General features: G+C 36.5%; 2 protein-coding genes, 1 long non-coding RNA gene and 1 pseudogene across 3 annotated transcripts; 1 reads left to right on the forward strand and 3 right to left on the reverse strand.

Moving 5' to 3' along the window:
- Window positions 1-4,254: 4,254 nt before the first annotated feature.
- On the reverse strand, window positions 4,255-5,898 carry LOC110748181 (epi-neemfruitin B 7-O-acetyltransferse L7AT-like). The gene has a single exon (XM_021948203.2). The coding sequence runs from the start codon at window positions 5,657-5,659 to the stop codon at window positions 4,319-4,321; it is 1,341 nt and encodes a 446-aa protein (XP_021803895.2). The 5' UTR covers window positions 5,660-5,898; the 3' UTR covers window positions 4,255-4,318.
- A 1,606-nt stretch (window positions 5,899-7,504) lies between these two features.
- On the reverse strand, window positions 7,505-8,931 carry LOC110747093 (cocaine synthase-like). Its single transcript, XM_021947297.2, has one exon. The coding sequence runs from the start codon at window positions 8,913-8,915 to the stop codon at window positions 7,551-7,553; it is 1,365 nt and encodes a 454-aa protein (XP_021802989.2). The 5' UTR covers window positions 8,916-8,931; the 3' UTR covers window positions 7,505-7,550.
- Window positions 8,932-9,428: 497 nt separating this feature from the next.
- Window positions 9,429-10,821, reverse strand: LOC148295157 (akuammiline synthase 1 pseudogene; annotated as a pseudogene).
- Window positions 10,822-16,127: 5,306 nt separating this feature from the next.
- Window positions 16,128-19,218, forward strand: LOC110747118 (uncharacterized). Its single transcript, XR_015835219.1, has 3 exons — window positions 16,128-16,396; window positions 16,563-16,668; window positions 18,797-19,218. It is a non-coding gene; the product is annotated as an uncharacterized LOC110747118 (long non-coding RNA).

Below are 19,218 nucleotides of genomic sequence, written 5' to 3' on the forward strand. Positions count from 1 at the left end.
TTGGCATTAAAAGGCTTCTCAATACAGGCCCAATTCTTGATGAAAATGTTGGGTATAACCCAAGTATTTGAATTGATGATTCGCGACCCAATCACTAGGATTATGATCAGTTTAACGTTAAAAAAAATTTGCTGCGCGCGCGTCAGCTTTTCCCCAACGATCATACGCCACGTGGCAGCTTCTGGTCCTTCCGATTGCTTTTGTCATCCAATCCAACGCCCATGAATTTTTCAAGGCCAACAATTATGAAAAAAAATCGGAAAAAATTTAAAAAAATTCCCAAAAATTACTGAATTTTTTTCTATAAATACCAATCAATCCTCTTCATTTTTAACCACAAATCCTCAAACATTTTCTCCTCCTCCAACTATTATTCACTTTCTACTTCATATTTTTTTCATTTTCTACTCCATATTTTTTTCACTTTCAAGTTTAATTTTTGTCTATCATATTATGGCTTTTTCTCAAGAAACCGGAGGGGCATGGAGCATCATGGAAGATGTCTTGTTGTGTGAGTGTTGGATCCAAATTAGTCATGATCCCATATCGGGTAATGAGATGAAATTCAGTCAAATGTGGAAAAAAATTCATCGTGAATTTGTTGAAAGATCGGGTTCCACCCGTACAGAATCGGCATTGTCTAGTCGGTGGAAAATTCTCAACAAAGAGTTGGGGAAATGGAGAGATGCCCTCACTAAAGCGATGGATAACCAAAGAAGCGGGGAAAATCTAAGCGATGAGGTAAATTATTTGTAATTTTCATTATATTAATTTTAATGTCCTATTAATTTTAATTTAAATGTTTCATGCAATTTGTATATTTTGTTAATATTTCTTGTATTTCCATATTTATTTAAATGTTTCTTGCAATTTTTATATTTTGTTAATATTTCTTGTATTTCCATATTTATTTAAATGTTTCTTGCCATTTTTATATTTTGTTAATATTTCTTGTATTTCTAATATTTATTTAAATGGTTGTTCCATTCTCTATATTTTGTTAATATTTCTTGTATTTCTAATATTTATTTAAATGGTTGTTCCATTCTCTATATTTTGTTAATATTTCTTGGATTTTCATTCATATGTTTATCTTTTTTGCATTACCAATATTTTGTTTAAGTTCTTTGCATATTCAATTTTTTTTTATATAGATTGTGCAAGCTCAAATGTGGTTTGGTGCTACTAGACAAGGGAAAAAAACTTTCAACCATACCCAATGTTGGGAGGTGGTGAAGCATTGTAAGAGATTTAGCATTATTCCAAAGGGTCCAACGGTGATGTTAAATGAGACGCCACTCCATGATTCACAAGCTTCGGATTCGCCTATGGAATCCCCTATGAGTGAAGACTCACCCATTGAAAAGGAGCCGAGACCTATTGGGAGGAAGGCGGCGAAGGCAAAGAGACGAAATAATTCTACTAGTAATGCCTCTAAAATTTTGGAGGAAATTGCTAGGCAAAACGCCATGAGACTTGAATTAGACAAGAAAGCCCAAGAAGATGAAAGGGCAATGCGAATAGAATATGCTAAAGAAAGGGAGTATGTACGCAAAGAAAGGGAGTATCAACGCAAAGAAAACGAAGACAAGAAGGATCGGGAAACCATGGCCATGGATACAAGCCATATGTCTCCTGAAACAAAACAATTTTGGAAGCTTGAACGAAAGGCTATTATGAGACGAAGACTTTTTCGTGATGATGGACCTAGCAATACGGATTGGTTAAATGATGAAAACCCTTAAGTTAGTTTGCTTGCCTTTTCATTTCATTGTATTTTAATGTTTTGTTTTAATTTTTGCTTGTAATTCATGTATTTTATTTTATTAGTAGTATTGGTTTTCTTTGAGTTACCAAAGAAACTATTAAATAAAATTCCTTTTTATTCAAAACATTCCATACTTAAAAAACTAACCACAACCAAAGCATTAAAAATATAAAAACAAACGAACCACAACCAAAGCATAAAAAAACCAAACATAACTAAACATAAAACATAAACATTAAAATCTTAAAAAATTCTTGTCTTCACTTCATATCATTCACCGTCATTGCCTTTCACCGCCCATAAATGCTCCATTAAGTCAACTTGACGGCGTTCATGAATATACGACGATTGCATCTCCGTATATCGATCAATCATACGGTGCATGAAACGACCATCTCTAACCAATGGTTCATGCTCCAATGGTTCTCCATTTGGCCCTATGGGTTTTTCATAAATTCTTGTCAAGGCCGTGTTCATGGGATCCTCTTCATACACCTCTTCAGCTTCATAATCATACTCATCCTCCACAATCATGTTATGGAGGATGATGCATGTCATCATTATGCTCCTCAACACCTCCTCATCAAACATACGTGCCGCACCTCTAATGATCGCCCACCGAGCTTGGAGGATACCAAAGCACCTCTCCACATCTTTTCTGTAACTCTCTTGATGGGTAGCAAGTAGTTTTTGCTTCTGGGTTCGGGGATGCGGAATTGATTTCACAAATGTTGTCCACCTCGGGTAGATGCCGTCAGCTAGATAATACCCAGTTTGGTAGACGGTATTATTGATTTCATATGTGACTTTCGGGGCTTCTCCTCTCAAAACATCGTTGAACACCGGGGATTGACCTAGGACGTTCAAGTCATTTTGTGATCCAGCAACTCCGAAGAAGGCGTGCCAAACCCATGTATCGAATCCTGCAACAGCTTCAAGGATGATACTTTTTTGGCCTTTCCGATTTCCGTAATCTCCCTGCCAAGCGGTTGGGCAATTCTTCCATTGCCAGTGCATGCAGTCGATGCTACCAATCATTCCTGGAAATCCTCTCCGTTCGGCTTTCTGTAGAAGTCGTTGCAAGTCCCTGGGCGTAGGTCTGCGCAGGTAGTCCCTGGTGTACAGATTCTCGACTGCATCGCAAAATCTAACCAAACTCTCCAAAGCAGTAGACTTCCCCATTCGGGCAATCTCATCCACTTGATCAGCAGATGCACCATACGCCAACATTCGTATAGCAGCTGTGAACTTTTGTTCGGGAAGCAGTCCCAAAACACCAGCACAATTTCTCTTTTGAACAAAGTATTCATCATAATTGCAAATATCATGCATGACTTTATTGAACAAATGTTATTGCATTCTATATCGCCCTCGAAAATGAACATCAGAGTACAGAGATGTTGGGATAAAATAATCTTCCATAAGATTCTTACCCCGAGAATGCCTATGTCTGTCAACATTTGATGCACGGCCTTCATGTGAACCACGACTGCTCTGGTTTTCTTCATCAAGCAAAGCCACAACCATGACAAGTTGCTGATCTAGATCTCTCTGGGCTCTTTTGCTTGCAGCTCGTCTACGCCTTCTTTCTCTTATTTCTCGCTCTTGCCTCTCCAAGACCTCCTCCATGTCCGACATTGAGAATGGAATATGGAATCTGAAATTTGAAATCTAAAATCTGAGAAATGAAATTTTTGAGAAGATGTAGTGTGAGAGGTTTGTGGAGCTGAGCCTTAGTTTTATAGAAAAATTTAGGTCGATAGACATGACACGTGGCGCAATTTTATAGGGTGAAAATCTTATCCGAAATTTGAAATTCAAATGAAATTTTTCGGAAATGTGAAATTCAAATGAAAAGGTGAAATTCAAATGAAATTTATCTGAAATTTGAAATTCATATGACACGTGGCGCAATTTTATAGGTTGAAAATCTTATCCGAAATTTGAAATTCATATGAAATTTATTTGAAAGTTGAAATTGAAATGTTCAGTTGAAATTCAAATGAAATTTATCTGAAATTTGAAATTCAGATGAAATTTATATGAAATTTAAATTTTGAAATTTATCCGAAATTTGAAACAAAAATTTATCTGAAATTTGAAACTGAAAATCTTATCTGAAAATCTTCTCCGAATATTTTATCCGAAAATATTGTCCAAATTAATTGTTTAGGTAAACAAATTTGTGAAAAAAAACAAAAAATTGAATAGTACTTGCCCTTTGCCCGGGCAACTGCTGGAAGTGCAACTTACTATTTACAAGGGCAGACACTATTAAGGTGAATAGTGTCAGCCTTAGCCCCCCTTGCCATGGCAAGGGGTTGACTGCTGGAAGTGCCCTCAAGGACTTATAAAGAGTTTAGGGTGGAATCTTGTGCAGTGAAAGTCAAATTCCACTAAAATTCGATCCCGACTGAACTCATAACAGCTTTACAATTATTGATCTTAAGCTTACAGAACAAAAAATTCAACCTCAGATCAGCAGAGAGACCCAAATGATAAGCTCTAATATTGGATAATTCAGCAAGCAAACAACAGCATGTGAAAAATTTACAGAGCAGACTTCCTTGTAATGGGTTCTACTTCTAAGACACTTGGATTCATGAAAGCAAAAGCAAGAAGTTCCTGATCCTGTTCAAAAGTAGCCATGTCTTCCTCACTCAAAGTCACCCAAGCCTCTATGCCACCATCCTCTCTTGTGCTCACCAAAGAGGCAACATTATTGTTTGAAGCAGCAGGGACTTTACTAAGCCAGATTGGCTTTCCCCACCCAAAACTTACCCCATACAATAACTTATAATTACACAAATCCGTGCCCACATAAAAGTTAATAATGTCATCTCTTTTGATCAACTCATCTGCCTCTTTGAAAGACTTACAAACCACCTGCAATGCCTGATCTTTTTGAAGTCTTTTGGCATAACTGTTGCTCAATTCTTTTATTCCTTTCCTCAGTTTAGCAACCAAGCATTGCAGCTCCAACTCAGTCTCATCTGTATGTGCAGCAAAGTATCCCACTAGGTTCCCAATTGAGTCATCTGACAAAGGTGGCACGACCCTTTTGCGGATGTCCACAGATTGGGACAAGACAGATAGCTTAGGAGACTGCAGTGAGCTTGATGATCTTGATGCAGCAGCCACTGCACATCTCCAGATGAGGGCTGTCACAGCTTCGGCATGCGTAGGCTGATCCACGATTGCACTGGCCGCTTTAGTCCTAAGACCTGCAATCTTGGATGCATAAAAAACAAACCTCTTTGTAACAAAATTCACTCTCTTCACATCCACTGAAGACTGCTGGAATGAGGAGGCGTGATCAGTTGGTGGAAATTGGAACGATGCAGAGAAATCTGGAAGTAGAGCTTGACTAAATCCAAGGGCAGTGGCTGACCAGGCCATAATGAATGTGCTTAATGAGGCTGCATCGGCCAACTTATGTGACATACAAACCCCAATTGCCAATCCACCACAATCAAAGACATTGGCCTGAACAAGAAGCAGAGGTCCCCTGCCTGCTTCAGGGGACTCTGCGTCTACAGGAAGGAGCTTTCTCAGTGTCTGAGCATCAGGTTTTGAGAGAAAGGTAGACAGAAGGCCATTGACTCTAGCTTCCACATAGTCAACCCCATGGTCATTGCAATCAATGGAGATGTTACCTTTGATTCTTCCGGCAAGCGGGTAGAAGCGAGTTAAGGTTTCGGACAGTGATTTCTTGATGATCCAGACGGATTTTTCGGGGGTTGCAATTCCATTTTTGGGGTAGAAGATGACCAGGGGTTCATAAGCAACAGGACCAAGTTGATCCAAAAGTGAAAGCTTGAAGTTTCTAAGATAATGGGGAGTTGGAGAGGATGGTTTTATGGTTTCTCTCTTGATTATTTCGAACTCCATGATCCGCTTCAACTTCTCTTTGGTGAATCACAATTCACAAGACTGACAACACACAGAACAATTGAACAATTGGGTTGCATGAATGTTGCTTGCTCATAAGAACAATTTGGCCTGACAGATGTGTGAATGTTATGTAATATGATCTAGACAGACAGGTGTCTGTCTGTATTTGTGTTTATGTAATATAATTCAAACAGACGTGTGACTTATGCAATTGTCAACTAGGCCATGCAATGAAAAAGTCGTAAAATAAAATTCGGGTGGCATAAAGAGCTGTAAAAGTTAATAAAAAAACAAGAAAAAAGAGCTGTAAAAGTCAACTCAAATTAGGCAACAAGGTTGAAAAGCTTCAAAAGTTAACAAAAGATGCCGGCCAGAGGTAGTTCAGGCTGAAAAGAATCAAAATGCTTTTCCAAAGTGAACAAAAAGTGTTTGTAGGGAAAGCCTGCCACGGAATTGAGATCAATATAAAATAGAAAGAAATTTAGTTTGAGATTACATCTTTCTAAATTCTATAACAATTTTTTAAAAAGTTCATATCTCATGAACGACAATTATTAAAATTAAAAAAGAAAAATTCGACGAATAGCCGGCTAAGGCCGGCAGCATCTAAGAGCTATTGAATTTGAAGCATTATAATTTGTTTGTATCTTTTGGAGTTATGAATAATATTCATCATACAAATAAAATATGTGAAGCATAGGCGAAGTCGTGCTTCCAATAGTGATATATGTACAAGGTCCTATAATTGCTATTAGCTATGAATAAAAAAGATTATCCCTTAAGCATTCTATTTAGAAAAACTTAATAGGCATTGTATCCTTAAGCAACTACCTTGACTTTTAATACGAAGACAAATGGAGTGGGTGGGAACTTGGGACATGATGAAGTAAACAATGGCGTCGAAAATTAAAAATGTATAAACTAACTAGAGGACATTAGTTTGTTTAAAAAAGAAAGAAAAAACCTTGTAAATTATAAAATTTACATATAGTCATGTCATGTTACCAATTTATAAGTGTACATGTATTTATTTATTAATTAATATACTCTCGGTCCATGAAATATCAACTTTGTCATTCGTTCATATTTATTTTACTGAAGCACCATTTCACACACCTAGCCTAGTATCAATGATTTTCAAATAGGACTGTGCGATGTTTTTTATTTTTTTGGATCAATAGAAATGGGAGATTCGAATTTGAAATATCTTCCAACATTAGAAGAAGGTTAAAATGACGTGTTAAAATCATTATCTGAGATTACGGCAACCAAATGGGCAGGAGTAGTTTATTGGTTATTTGAATATTTACCATTATACTATCAAGTAATTTCTTGAGAGTATCGTTAAGCTATTGTCTTTAGCTATAAATCATATTATCATGAGTTAACCATAGTGTAAGTTCTATATAAATATAAATATTAAAACATATGCAATGGGTTTGCAGCTCAAGTGGTTAACAGCATTTATTTGTGCATCCGAGGTCCTAGGTTCGATTCCCCATTTCTCAAGATCACTTGTATAAATAAATAAATAATATATATATATATATATATATATATATATATATATATATCTCAACAAAACTTGACCTTTAATATGAAGACAAATGGAATGGTTGGGTACATGAAAAGGAAAGAAATGGTGTCAATTTATTTATAAATGAAAGATTGGAAACTTGTTCATAAACGATCTCATTCAACTGATGAACAGGGTGGGAAAGCATCGTACCAATAATTGAGTATATAGAACATGATTCAAATGGGGACCGGATGTATTTGGCCAATTACTTTCACAGTACATAGACAAGATCATATGCTTGAAGACAGTAGATGAGCTATCAATTTTGTTCCTTCCCTTTTTTTTTTTTCAATTTATTTAAGGACACAATTAAGTGGTGATCACACTTGGATTTACAGAAGCATATCCGAGCAGTTCCACATTACTTTCAAATAAGGCCATGCTTTCTTGGCTCATAGTCAACCAAGCTTCAATTCCATTGCAATCTCCTTTATCCATCAAAACAATTATATTCTTAATTGCAATGCTAATTACACTCACCCATAATGGCTTTCCCCATCCGAAATCGGCTTCATAGAAAGGAAACCTACACCAACTTGTGCAGCTATAAATCTCCATTTCATCATCATTTTTCAGCTTACTGTGCTTATCTTTGATCCCTTGCCATGCCTCATTAGAATCAAAGACAAGTTTTTTAGCATACTTTTCTTTCAGTTCGTCGATTCCTTCCCTCAATTTAGCAACCAAGTCTTTTAGATCTATGGTACCCTCTTCAGCCTTCGATGTAAAAGAGCCCACAACATTCCCAACCAAGTTTTCTGGCAAGGGTGGCACAACCCTTTTGCGCAAGTTCACATCTTGACAGAACACACATTGTCTTTGAGTCCCCAACTTTGATCTTGATGACGCTTCCATTGCACATTTCCAAATGAGTGCTGAAACCGCTTCTACACGTGTAGGTTTGGGCACGACTGAACTGGTTGATTCAGATTGGAGAGCAGCGATCTTTGACGCATCAAACACAAACCTCTTTGTTATGCAGTTTTCTGCTTTGATAACTTCCCTGGCCGGTGGTTGTGTGGAGTTAGAGAAATCTATTGGTGGAAACATAGATGCAGCACCAAATTTTGGAAGCACTAGTAGTACCTGATCACTGTCTCTGGACCCAAAGGCTATTGTGGTCCAACACTTGATGAAAGTGGATAGTGTGGATGCATCAGCAATCCTATGTGAAATGCTCAACCCAATTGTCATTCCACCACACTCAAAACAGTTGACTTGTACAAGAAGCAACCGGCCTGTGCTTGCTTCTTTGGATTCATATTCAATTGGAAGGAATTGTTTCAACATCTGAGCATCTGGGTGTTCCAAAATCTCCGATAAGGAACAATTGATTCGTGCTTTGACAAATTCAGCTCCTGCATCATTGCATTCAACCATGGCTTTACCTTCAATAATCCTTCCTGCTAAAGGGTAGAAGTGAGTGAGAGTTTTGCTTAATGATTCAATTAGATGCTGACATCTTTCATTGATGGCCACGACATGGTCATGGTGACCAGTTCTGACCTTACTAGTAGAACTAGTATTGGGATAGTAGAGTAGGATTGGGATGTAAATTACAATAGCTGTCTGATCGAAAAAAGAGAGCTTAAAACTTCTCAAGTGAGGAGGAGTTGCGGAGGATGGTTTAATTGTTTGCCTCTCGATAATTTGTACCTTGGTTTCTGTGGCCATCTTACTTTGCTCCAGCTGATGCCTTCCTGGTTCATGTAAACACTTGTGGGCTAATCATATATAGACCCTCCGGTATACATATTTGTTTAGCAGCAACTCTATGCAAAGTACCAAAGTCTACTATTGTTAGCTTGACCCCATATCGTCCAAAAATAATACTGTGCTAACTAGTCCTAAGGTATGCATAATGAGCTAGTAATTGAAAATTATATCTGTTTAGTTGAAAGCAACACATTGTCCATCGTTCCACATGGAGAACGACATCAGACCAACAATTCAAAGTAACAAGAGAGATCATCAATTTTCCAACATAGCATAGGTGTGAATTCTAAAAGCAAGAGGAGGACTTTTTGGTACTAATTAATAACAGATGGCACTCTGACTCAGATACAGAGAAGCATGTGCAAGCTTCGAGAATCATGACGATATTTCCTTTATCAAACAAGTTCGTCACTTTAGAAATGGTACTTGAGATGCAGAAGACGCAGATTAATTTTTTTGTATACTAATTAATTACACGACACTCGGATTCAGAGAAGCATATGCAAGCATCTCCTGGTTGCTTTCGATTATGGCCATATCTTCGTCTTCCAAAGTCAAGCGCACTTCTATGCCAATCCCATCACTTACATCCACCAATGAAATGATGTTCTTGATTTCTACAGTACTAGGGATGCTCATCCATGATGGCTTTCCCCATCCAAAATCGGCTTCATAGAAGGGAAACCTACACCAACTAGTGGAACAATAGGTGTCTATATCAACCTTTCCAACGAGCTTTGATAACTCAATGCACTGTTGGAACACATCCTCCCTACTAATTCCATTACCATATTTTTCCTTAAATTCTTCCAAGCCCTTCCTCAATTTAGAAACCAAGCTTTTAACATCATGTTCTACTTCCCTCTCCTCTGTCTTTGCTACAGAGTACCCCACAAGATTTCCCAATAAGTTTTCCCCTGGGGCCTGCGGCAATATCTTCCTCATGTTCACAAATTGACACCACACAGATGGCCTTGCAAAATTTGAGTTTGATCTTGATGCTTCCATTACGCATTTCCAAATGAGCGCTGACACTACTTCAACACGAGTTGGGTTTGGCACCGCAGCACTGGCAGCTTTTGACTTAAGAGCAGCAATCTTGGAGGCATCAAACACATATCTCCTTGTTATGCAATTTTCCTTGACAAAGTCAATGGAAGGTTGGGGTGAATTGAGGAAATCCAGAGGTGGGAAAAGAGATGCTGCAGCACCAAATTCTACAGGAGGCACAACATGGTCAGTATTGGCTGAGCCAAGGGAAATTGCAGCCCAGCTATTAATGAATTTGCAGAGCGTATAAGCATCAATGATCTTATGTGAAATGTTGAGTCCAATTGCCACCCCACCACATTCAAAGAAGTTGGCTTGGACTAGTAGAAGATAGCCTGTGCCTGATTGTGCCATGAATTCTAATTCATTTGGATGCAACTGTTTTTGTATCCCAAGATCTGGCTTCTCCAATATCTTTGACATGGGACAGTTGACTCTGGCTTCAACAAATGTAGCCCCATGGTCATTGCAACAGATTGAAACATCATTAGATTGGATTGTTCCTGCAAAGGGATAGAAGTGACTGAGGGTTTCGGATAATGACCTTTTTAGAAGCTTGGATCTTTCAGCAGCCGAAGCCACAGAATGGTGATCACTATTATTGCTGGGATAAAAGAGAAGTAGTGGGACATAAACTTGAGGAGTAAGCTGATCAAAAACAGAAAGGTTAGAACTCCTGAGGTGGTGAGGAGTTGGAGAAAATGGTCTAACTGTTTCCTCCCGAATGACTTCAACCTTGATTTCTGAAGTCATATTTTTCTCCGCACTTTCAAAGTTCCATAACACAGACCGTCCATATAAAGACATCACAGCTGCAGCTCATCCGGGACGAAATTCTTCTTCTTTGTTTTATTCAGCTTATTATATTATCCAAATAGTATACACATCATAACAATTTAATTACTAGAAGGGGATTAAAGAAATATAATGGCCGTCCGATTGAAGAAAGAGAGCTTTTAACTTCTCAACTCATCAAGTTGGGGGGATGGTAAATTTTTTTGCCCCCTCTCAACAATGTCTTCCTCTGTTTTAGTAGCCATCGAACTTTGCTCCTGCTGAGGCCCTCTAGATCATTTGTTTGGTTGCAGATCATGTAAACATTTGTGAATTGTTCATATTTGTATAAACAAAAATTCTGTAAGCAGGTTATGTTCTGATCATCACAATTATAATCTTCCTAATCAACGGCTATCACAAGACTTAGGCTAAGGGGGGTGTATTCAATTCTAACTTTTAATGACTTTTAATGAGTTTAAAAGTCTGGAGGTATTCAATTGTGACTTTTAAATAGTCTTTGAAAGTTTAGTTGTATTCAATTGGTAGTTTTAAGGGGGTGTATCCAATTCTAACTTTTAAAGACTTTTTTTAAGTGAGTGACTTTTCAAGAGTTGACAGATTCTTAATGACTTTTACATACTTTATAAAGTAAAGTGACAAACTTTCATATACTTTTGTCATAGAGTTTTATAGACTTTTAAATACTTATTTTTATATTTATTTTACGAATAGCATTTATATATGTTGAATTAACGAGTCGGCATACAATTACGTAAAAGCAAAGAATAGTTGTCCTTAACATTAGAAAATGATAAAAATGACAAAGGTTCCATTCATTTCAATGACGTTGAATAAACCATAATAAAAATTCCTTTAGAAATTCCAATGCTCATTATCGTTGAGTTGCGTTATTATCTTGCATGACATTTCTCCACATGTCAGAAGCTATACCAACTCTCCATTCATTAGCATTCTCTCGTTGTTGTTCTTGAGTTTCAAAGACTTGTTCCACATTATCTCCTTCATTCCCTGGTAATGGTGAAGATGATGAAGACTCGTTCTCTGGTTCAATAGGAAATTCATCAGAACGACATTCCCTTCGAAGAAAATTATGTAGTCCTGCACAAGCTAACACAAGCTCTGCTTGAGTCCTATATGGGAATGGAGGTGCTGACTTGAAAATTGTGAATCTTGATTTAAATATCCCAAATATCCTCTCAATTACATTCCTCAAGGAAGCATGGCGAAGATTGAACAACTTAGTTGCGTTTTCAGGGTCACGACCTTGACCAGCAAAATCTTGGAGATGATAACGTAAACCTCGAAATGGAGCTAAAAATTGACGTCGATTTGGAAATCCACAATCCACTAAAAAATATTTACCTAATCATAAAATATATAATAAATTTGTATGCAAAGCGTGATATAATGAATGATAATAATAAATTTGTATGCAATCCTCAAAAGTTCATAGTCAGCAAAAGTGTCTGTCTGGAAGTTGACATGGGCCGGGTGGGACTAACAAAGGGAAAAAAAATACATACAATTAATGCATACACATACAACATAATAAATTATCATATAATATATTTTCGAAAATAGAAGCTCACCTTAATATAATCTTTCCACACTTCATCACTAGCGGTGAACTTCTTTGTGATTGGATCCCACCCGAACCCAGAGCTATGACGCATAAGCTCAGAAAAAATATTATATCGTTGCTTAAACCATTTCAATCGGCTTAAGTATTGTGAATGATTCCTTTCACATCCAAGTTTTGCATTAAGAGCAGGAAGAATTTTTTTCTCAACCGTTTGCTTGCTTAGCATTCCATTACTATCACGCCATCCACGATTGGCGGCATCAACCATGAGTTGTAGCAACTCATTGCTCTCTTCCAACGTCCACAATTTATAACCCCCATAAAATTTGCTCTTTCCTTTGTCATTTCCCCGTTGTGATTCTTCCATTGATAATTACTATATCACACGTACAAATCCTTATTAATTGTGTATATTTTCATAATAGCGTATTGGTAAAATGCATCCAATGCACCTTTTAAATTTTTATTTATCAAATCTGATCACATAGATAAGTAACATATTCTTATCAAAAGAAATAAATAATACTCAATCATCAATAATATTTCATAAACACTCACAAATCAACAAAAATGGTCAGATTACAAGAGTCTATATTCCAGCAATTCTCCTAGCCCAATACGTGATCAAATTGAGAATATTATATGAAAAAATTATCTACCTAACGAATTATGGGTAAAGAAACAATACCTAAACGCATCCGGATCTGGGAAAAATAGAGAATGATCTTGGATTTCTAAATTTGCTATGTGCCAGTCCACAAACAGCGCCTGCATTAACTTGAATAGCAGAAGAATGGTTAGTAAAAGCCACCACTTATCATCATCCCTGAGAGCACGTACAGTTCAGAAGCATATAACGTGTATGAAAGATGCAATGTCACATGTACAAAATAAGTCTCCAAACAATATCACATGTACAAATGATAACCAAATGATAAGAAGGATCCTTAAGATAATTCAATATTGAATATCATGTACAAAGTCAAGATGCAATGTAGAAATTAAGAACAAATATTTGATGATTATTTGATATATTGATGCACTTCCAATATTTATTCAATATTGCATCTGCACCACCATTGGAACTGCGACCTGATTAATTAAGAACAAATATTGGATATATTGATATATTTGATGATTATTTGATATATTGATGCACTTCCAATATTAGTTCATGATATATTGATATATTAAGAACAAATATTATTTCAAATATATTAGAAATTAAGAACAAATATTAATTCGATGATTATTCAATATCATGTTCTTACCCACGGATCATCAAATATTTGTTCTGAACATGTACAAATAATTCAATAGGTCTTAAGATGCAACGTCACATGTACAAATGATATTCTTTTTAGCCCTTAATTAACAGCAACAAAAAGGAGAAGGATCCTTCTTCAATAAATATAAAAGGGATTATCATTTTTCTAAACATATTACAGAACACCTTAATAACAAATACTAACAAGAACTCTACACTGGTTTGGCTCTACACTGACAAACAATAATATATTGTATACAAACATATAAGCATATGGATGCGACTAACAGAGGGAAAGAATAATAAAAATATTCATTAACAGAGGGAAAGTAAAAAAGTAACGACTAACCTGGAGGAAGATGACAAGATGGGAAACCAAAGTAAAGCTCTTTGAAGAAAATAGATGTCTGCGTGCTGCTAGGGTTTAGGAGACGTTTTGTTTCTATCTTCTCAGCTTCCCAATACAATATAAAGTCTTGTGTAAATTATCAAGACTTTTGGTAGTAAGAATTAGCTTTAAAAGTATTGAAAACACTGGCGGAACCAAGGCAAGGGCTGCCCTTGGCTGTAGCCCAGGGACAGTTTGGGAAAAAAAAACAAATTAAATATACATATAGTCTATATTTTAACTGAAAATAAATAAATAAATATACAATTTTAGCCCCATTATGCATAGTAAGAGATCTTCCACATTTGTATTTGGTGTCAAAGTTTATCCCAACATCAATTTTAAAAAATTTCTTTTAATTTGTCTCCAAAAGAGAAGCATTTTTCTAAATGAAATTCACCCTTTCGCGAATAATATGGCTCTAATTTCAAATTTTTTTCCTTGTGTTTTGTAAGTACAAAAAAAATTTATCATTAGATTTTAAGCTAATAACTTTAGCTAGCCCACCCATTAAAAAATTTCTGGTTCCGCCCTTGATTGAAAAGTCATTTATTTAACAAAGTTTTTAAAAGTCATTAACATTTTGGATACCTCAAAACTTTTAAATACTCTTTAGCTTTAGCTGGCAGCTCTTAGATAGTGAAGGGCTCTTGTATTAATATTAAGAGCACTGATTAAATTATTAATAATAATGAGAAAATTAATCCTTTATTCTTCCACTCCCTTTAAAATTCTAAGCAAAGTTATTAATATTAAGAGCACTGATTAAATTATTAATAATAATGAGAAAATTAGTCCTTTATTCTTCCACTCCCTTTTAAATTCTAAGCAAAGTTCCAAAGTCTACGATGGTCAAGTTGGATTTTATACAAGTCATCATCAAGTGGGGCAAAGATGTTTCGCATGCCCAACTTGACAAGTGAGTCATAGAACACTATACTTGACATTGACCAATCGAACAATTGTAAAGAAGGTCTTTTCGTAAACAATGAGTGAAACAATTGACAAACCAAAGCAATGATTGCAGCGGAAACACAAGAGCAAACCCTAAAAAATAAGGCACATAGCATAACACAGAAACCCTGTGAACACGGCAAAGGCAAGGCAAAGAACATAGAAACTTTGTGAACATGGCAAAGGCAAAGCAAAGAACACAAGAATCCTGTGAACACAACAAAGAACATAGAAACCTCGTGAACAAGGCAAAGACAAAGCAAAGAACACAGAAACCCTGTGAACACAACAAATGACACAGAAACCCTGTGAACATGACAAACTCAAGGTAAAACCAAACCCTAAAAATAGGGTAAAGCAAAGGCAAGGCAAGGCAAAGCAAGGTAAGCTAATGCAAATAAAGGCAAAGGGCACGGCCACAACAATAGCAACGACAATGACCACAACAACGGAAAGCGAAGCAAACAAAGGCAACATCATCAACGGCAGCAGAAAGCGGCAACGACAACAATAGTGGAAACGGCAATGAAAAATTCTTCTATATCAACTTTAGCTAATTCACGCAAACACAACTTCTCTTCACTCCCCCTCTCCCCCTGAAGAGAAGGGTTTGTTAGAGTCAAGGAATAGACACAATCTTCATGGCAGAGAGAAACAACTCGTTTTCACTCCCCCCCCCCCCGGGGGGAGGAGAACACTTAAATATTAAGGAGAACGCAAGCACATGTTACAAGAAAACCAAGACTTTGATACCAGTCAGACAAAGTAGGGCAAATATTCAATTATGCTCATATTTTTATTGTTCTCCAATATGGAGATATTTATAAGGAAGTACAACTCTAAATAAAATAGGAACTAAATCCAAATTACAATAGAAAATAAATCTCAATTATAATAGGACTAAATAAATGGGTAAGTAACCAAAATCTTAACATAGTAGGGAGCTAAAATTATATATATACTAAACGGCAATCCAACTAAACACTGTTCTTAAGCACAGTGTAATGACGGAAAGGCCCCTCATTTTACTTTTTTTTTGGTTTTGTTTTCTCTTCATAACAGTAAATTGACGAAAATGCCCTCAAGTAAACATCTTCTTCTGTTCCCTTTTTGCCCCTTCCCCTCCGTTGCGAACGTTTCGTTCGCTCAGAGAATGCGTCCATTTTCAATCCATTTCGAACCAGCTGGTTTGGGGGCAGCCATGAAAGATCTGCATTCATTGTTAGACATGCGTGGGGGGCCGTCGATTTTCGTTTGGGAGGTGCGCTGCAAATCCAGCCGCACTTTTAGTCTTCGTCTCACAGATTTGTGGTCGGGAGATTTCTCATCGTTTCTACAGCCTTCGACTCAGACGTCTTCCATCTTTCTTGCTTGCGAGTTTTTGCATCCTTTGTCTTCAGGTATGCATCCCGTCAACTTTTTAACAGATCTTTTGGTCTTCATTTCATGAATTTGTTTGTTGGCTGGGAGATTTTTCGTCCTTTGTAGAGCGTGGGTGTGTGCCATGTTCTATCTTTAGGGTATTTTTGATTTATTTTTTACGAATTTGGGTTAATTTGATTTCAGGTTCTTGGGTAATCCCTAATGCTATATAAGAGGAGCTGAGGTATTTATATTTCACAACATATTGGGTTCTATCAGGAAGGGGATTGAATCTCACAGATTAGCTCAGGTATTTCCATCGTTCTTACTATTAATTTTTTTAATCAATTGTCGATTCAATGACTTTGCTCTCTTGGAGAAATCTTAGAAATGGAAATCATTCCCAATTTCTGTTTTGGTTGCCGATAAAACACTGGAAAGCAAAGACCAAGCGTGCTTTAAAAAAAAAAAAATTCCTTTTTTAATCTGCTTTTGGTTGCTGTATCCTAAATATGGAGAAAAAAATTAATGATAAAACACAAGGGAAAAAGAAGTGAAGATTAATCAGGTTTCGACAAAATAGAAATTGGGAATGATTAACCAGCAACCATACTGATAAAGTGCAATCTTCCCTTCTCTGTGTACTCTCTAAGTTCTGCTCACGTCGATTTTTTCACTGTATGCTCTGAGACATGGCTATGTGGCTTAAACTTTGGTTTCTGTATATGAAAAATATAGTTTTTGACTGCGAAGCTTTTCTGTATATGTCACAGGTTCTTAAATTCTATCCTAAATTCCCTATGTTCAACTAGAAAGAAAGGTTTCCTTTTATATTCTTGAAATAATTCATGTTTTAAAACCCATTTATCTAGATTGACTCTCAAGCATATGGTGTCTGGGGAAACATATGGTTTACTCTGTCAGTTCGATATGCTTGGTACATAAGTTCTGAAAATTGTATGGCCTGATTGAGCAGGCATGCTGTAGAGTTCTTGCTTGAATGTGTATGGTTTGCCCTTTAAAATTACAATTGAACATAATATTCTAGATATTAGGATTGCCGCAGGCTTATGTAGATCACAGTCTGTGCAACGATTCAATCCTGAGTGAGAGAGTGGTTTTGTGATTTTGATTGTTTAGGGTGACTTTTGATTGAGATGTTCGATTGAGTTGTCAGGACAAAGGGAATGTAAATCTAGATCAACGCTTACAGAAAATTAAAGTTATATATTGAAGTTTTTGGTTTATAGAATTAGAGAGGCTGAGAAAACAGAAATCATGCTACAATATACCTGGAATGAAGATTTTTGCTGCCTCCTTCAAGGAACCTAAATCTGTTATGTCTTTGGCCTGTCCAAGTTAGCATATATTAGATAAACTGTACATTAGTATTTATCTAGCAGTTTAGAAAGTGTCACCTTATAAACAGGGCCAAATCCTCCCTCTCCCAGTTTATTCGCTACGTTGAAGTTGTTTGTTGCAGCTAAAACTCTTTTTAAATTGAAGAGTGGTAGTTCTGCATCATTCTTCGCAGCTTCAGCTCTTTCTTTACTTATAGTCTCACTCATACAGCCTTCCGTGCTCCCTGTTTCATTCTTATTATTAGAGCATTGGTTGTTTGGAACACTAGAATATTCTTATTATAGACCTTCCATTCCCAAGTATTTCTTCCATATGAAGAATTTGTTGGCTGGGAGATTTTTTGTCAAGAGACTTTCTTTCTTTTAGTGGTTTGATGTTCATTCGACAGTTGAAGGCTCTGAAAGCAAGCTAATATATAGAGTGACGGTATAAATAGATGGATCATGGATCTTGGTGCAATTTTCTCTGTTTGTTTGGGTTATTTTTTATGCTGTTTTGATTCATGGGTTGGTTTTTATGTATTTTGTTTTTAGAAGCTGGACTTTTTGGAATTTGATATTGATATGGGAATTGAAAGCTTTCAGTTCAGGATAATGCTTTTCAGTGTCTGTGTTTTTTTTATATGTCAGTCAGAGACTTGAATCTTATCTGCATAATATTTCCCCTCCTTTCTGTTTCTTTTGGATTAAACCTGAAAAATAAAATAAAAAAACAAGTGTCCAATGCAATGCAATTGAGACTCTATCTAATGAAATTGTTCTCTGGCTTTTCCTTATCTGAAAAATGCCAATTTTCCATGGAAACAAAGGAAATTAGGATATTATATAGAAACAAAAGAAATTGTTGTGTTATGTATTGCAATACAGTTAGTGAAAGAACTTTTTTTTAATAAATGTTTGTTTTTTTCAATTCATAATGGAAATAACTTTAAAGTGGGAAAAGATCATCAATTTTTAACAATGAGGATGAGATTTTTTTTTTTAAAGGTTGGCTACATATCAAAACACTGTTAAAGATGTAGCACATGTGGCACTAATTACACAAATTGTGTAATGATCTATTGTTGTTAATATCAGTGTTTTCAAAGGCATGCCTTCGCGCGCGTCGGAGCGAGGCGGCAGCAAATCGCCTCAAGGCATCGTTTGTTTCACGACTTGCACGTTTAGCACGGGGAAGGCGTGAAGAGGCGTTTCAAGGCGCAGCGAGGTGGGGCAAGGCGCAGCAAGGCAGGGCACTCTGAACTGGAAAAAATTTTGCGAGTCTGCAAATTGGCTGCGGCTCTGCGACGAAGACGACTCGCGTGGTTTTTTTTATAGGTTAATTGTAATGAAACGACGTCGTTTCGATTGAAGTGTTTAAAAAAAAACTTAAAGTGAAACGACGTCATTTCACTTGGAGTGTTTTGAAAAAGAGAAAACACGCAAGTTTCTGTTTTTTTTTTCCATTCCTTTATTGTAATAAACTAAAAGCAAGAAGAATTAATAGGTTCTTATCTCCA

The sequence above is a fragment of the Prunus avium genome, chromosome 4, assembly GCF_965620075.1.
Source record: "Prunus avium chromosome 4, drPruAviu1.hap1.1, whole genome shotgun sequence".
NCBI lineage: Eukaryota > Viridiplantae > Streptophyta > Magnoliopsida > Rosales > Rosaceae > Prunus > Prunus avium.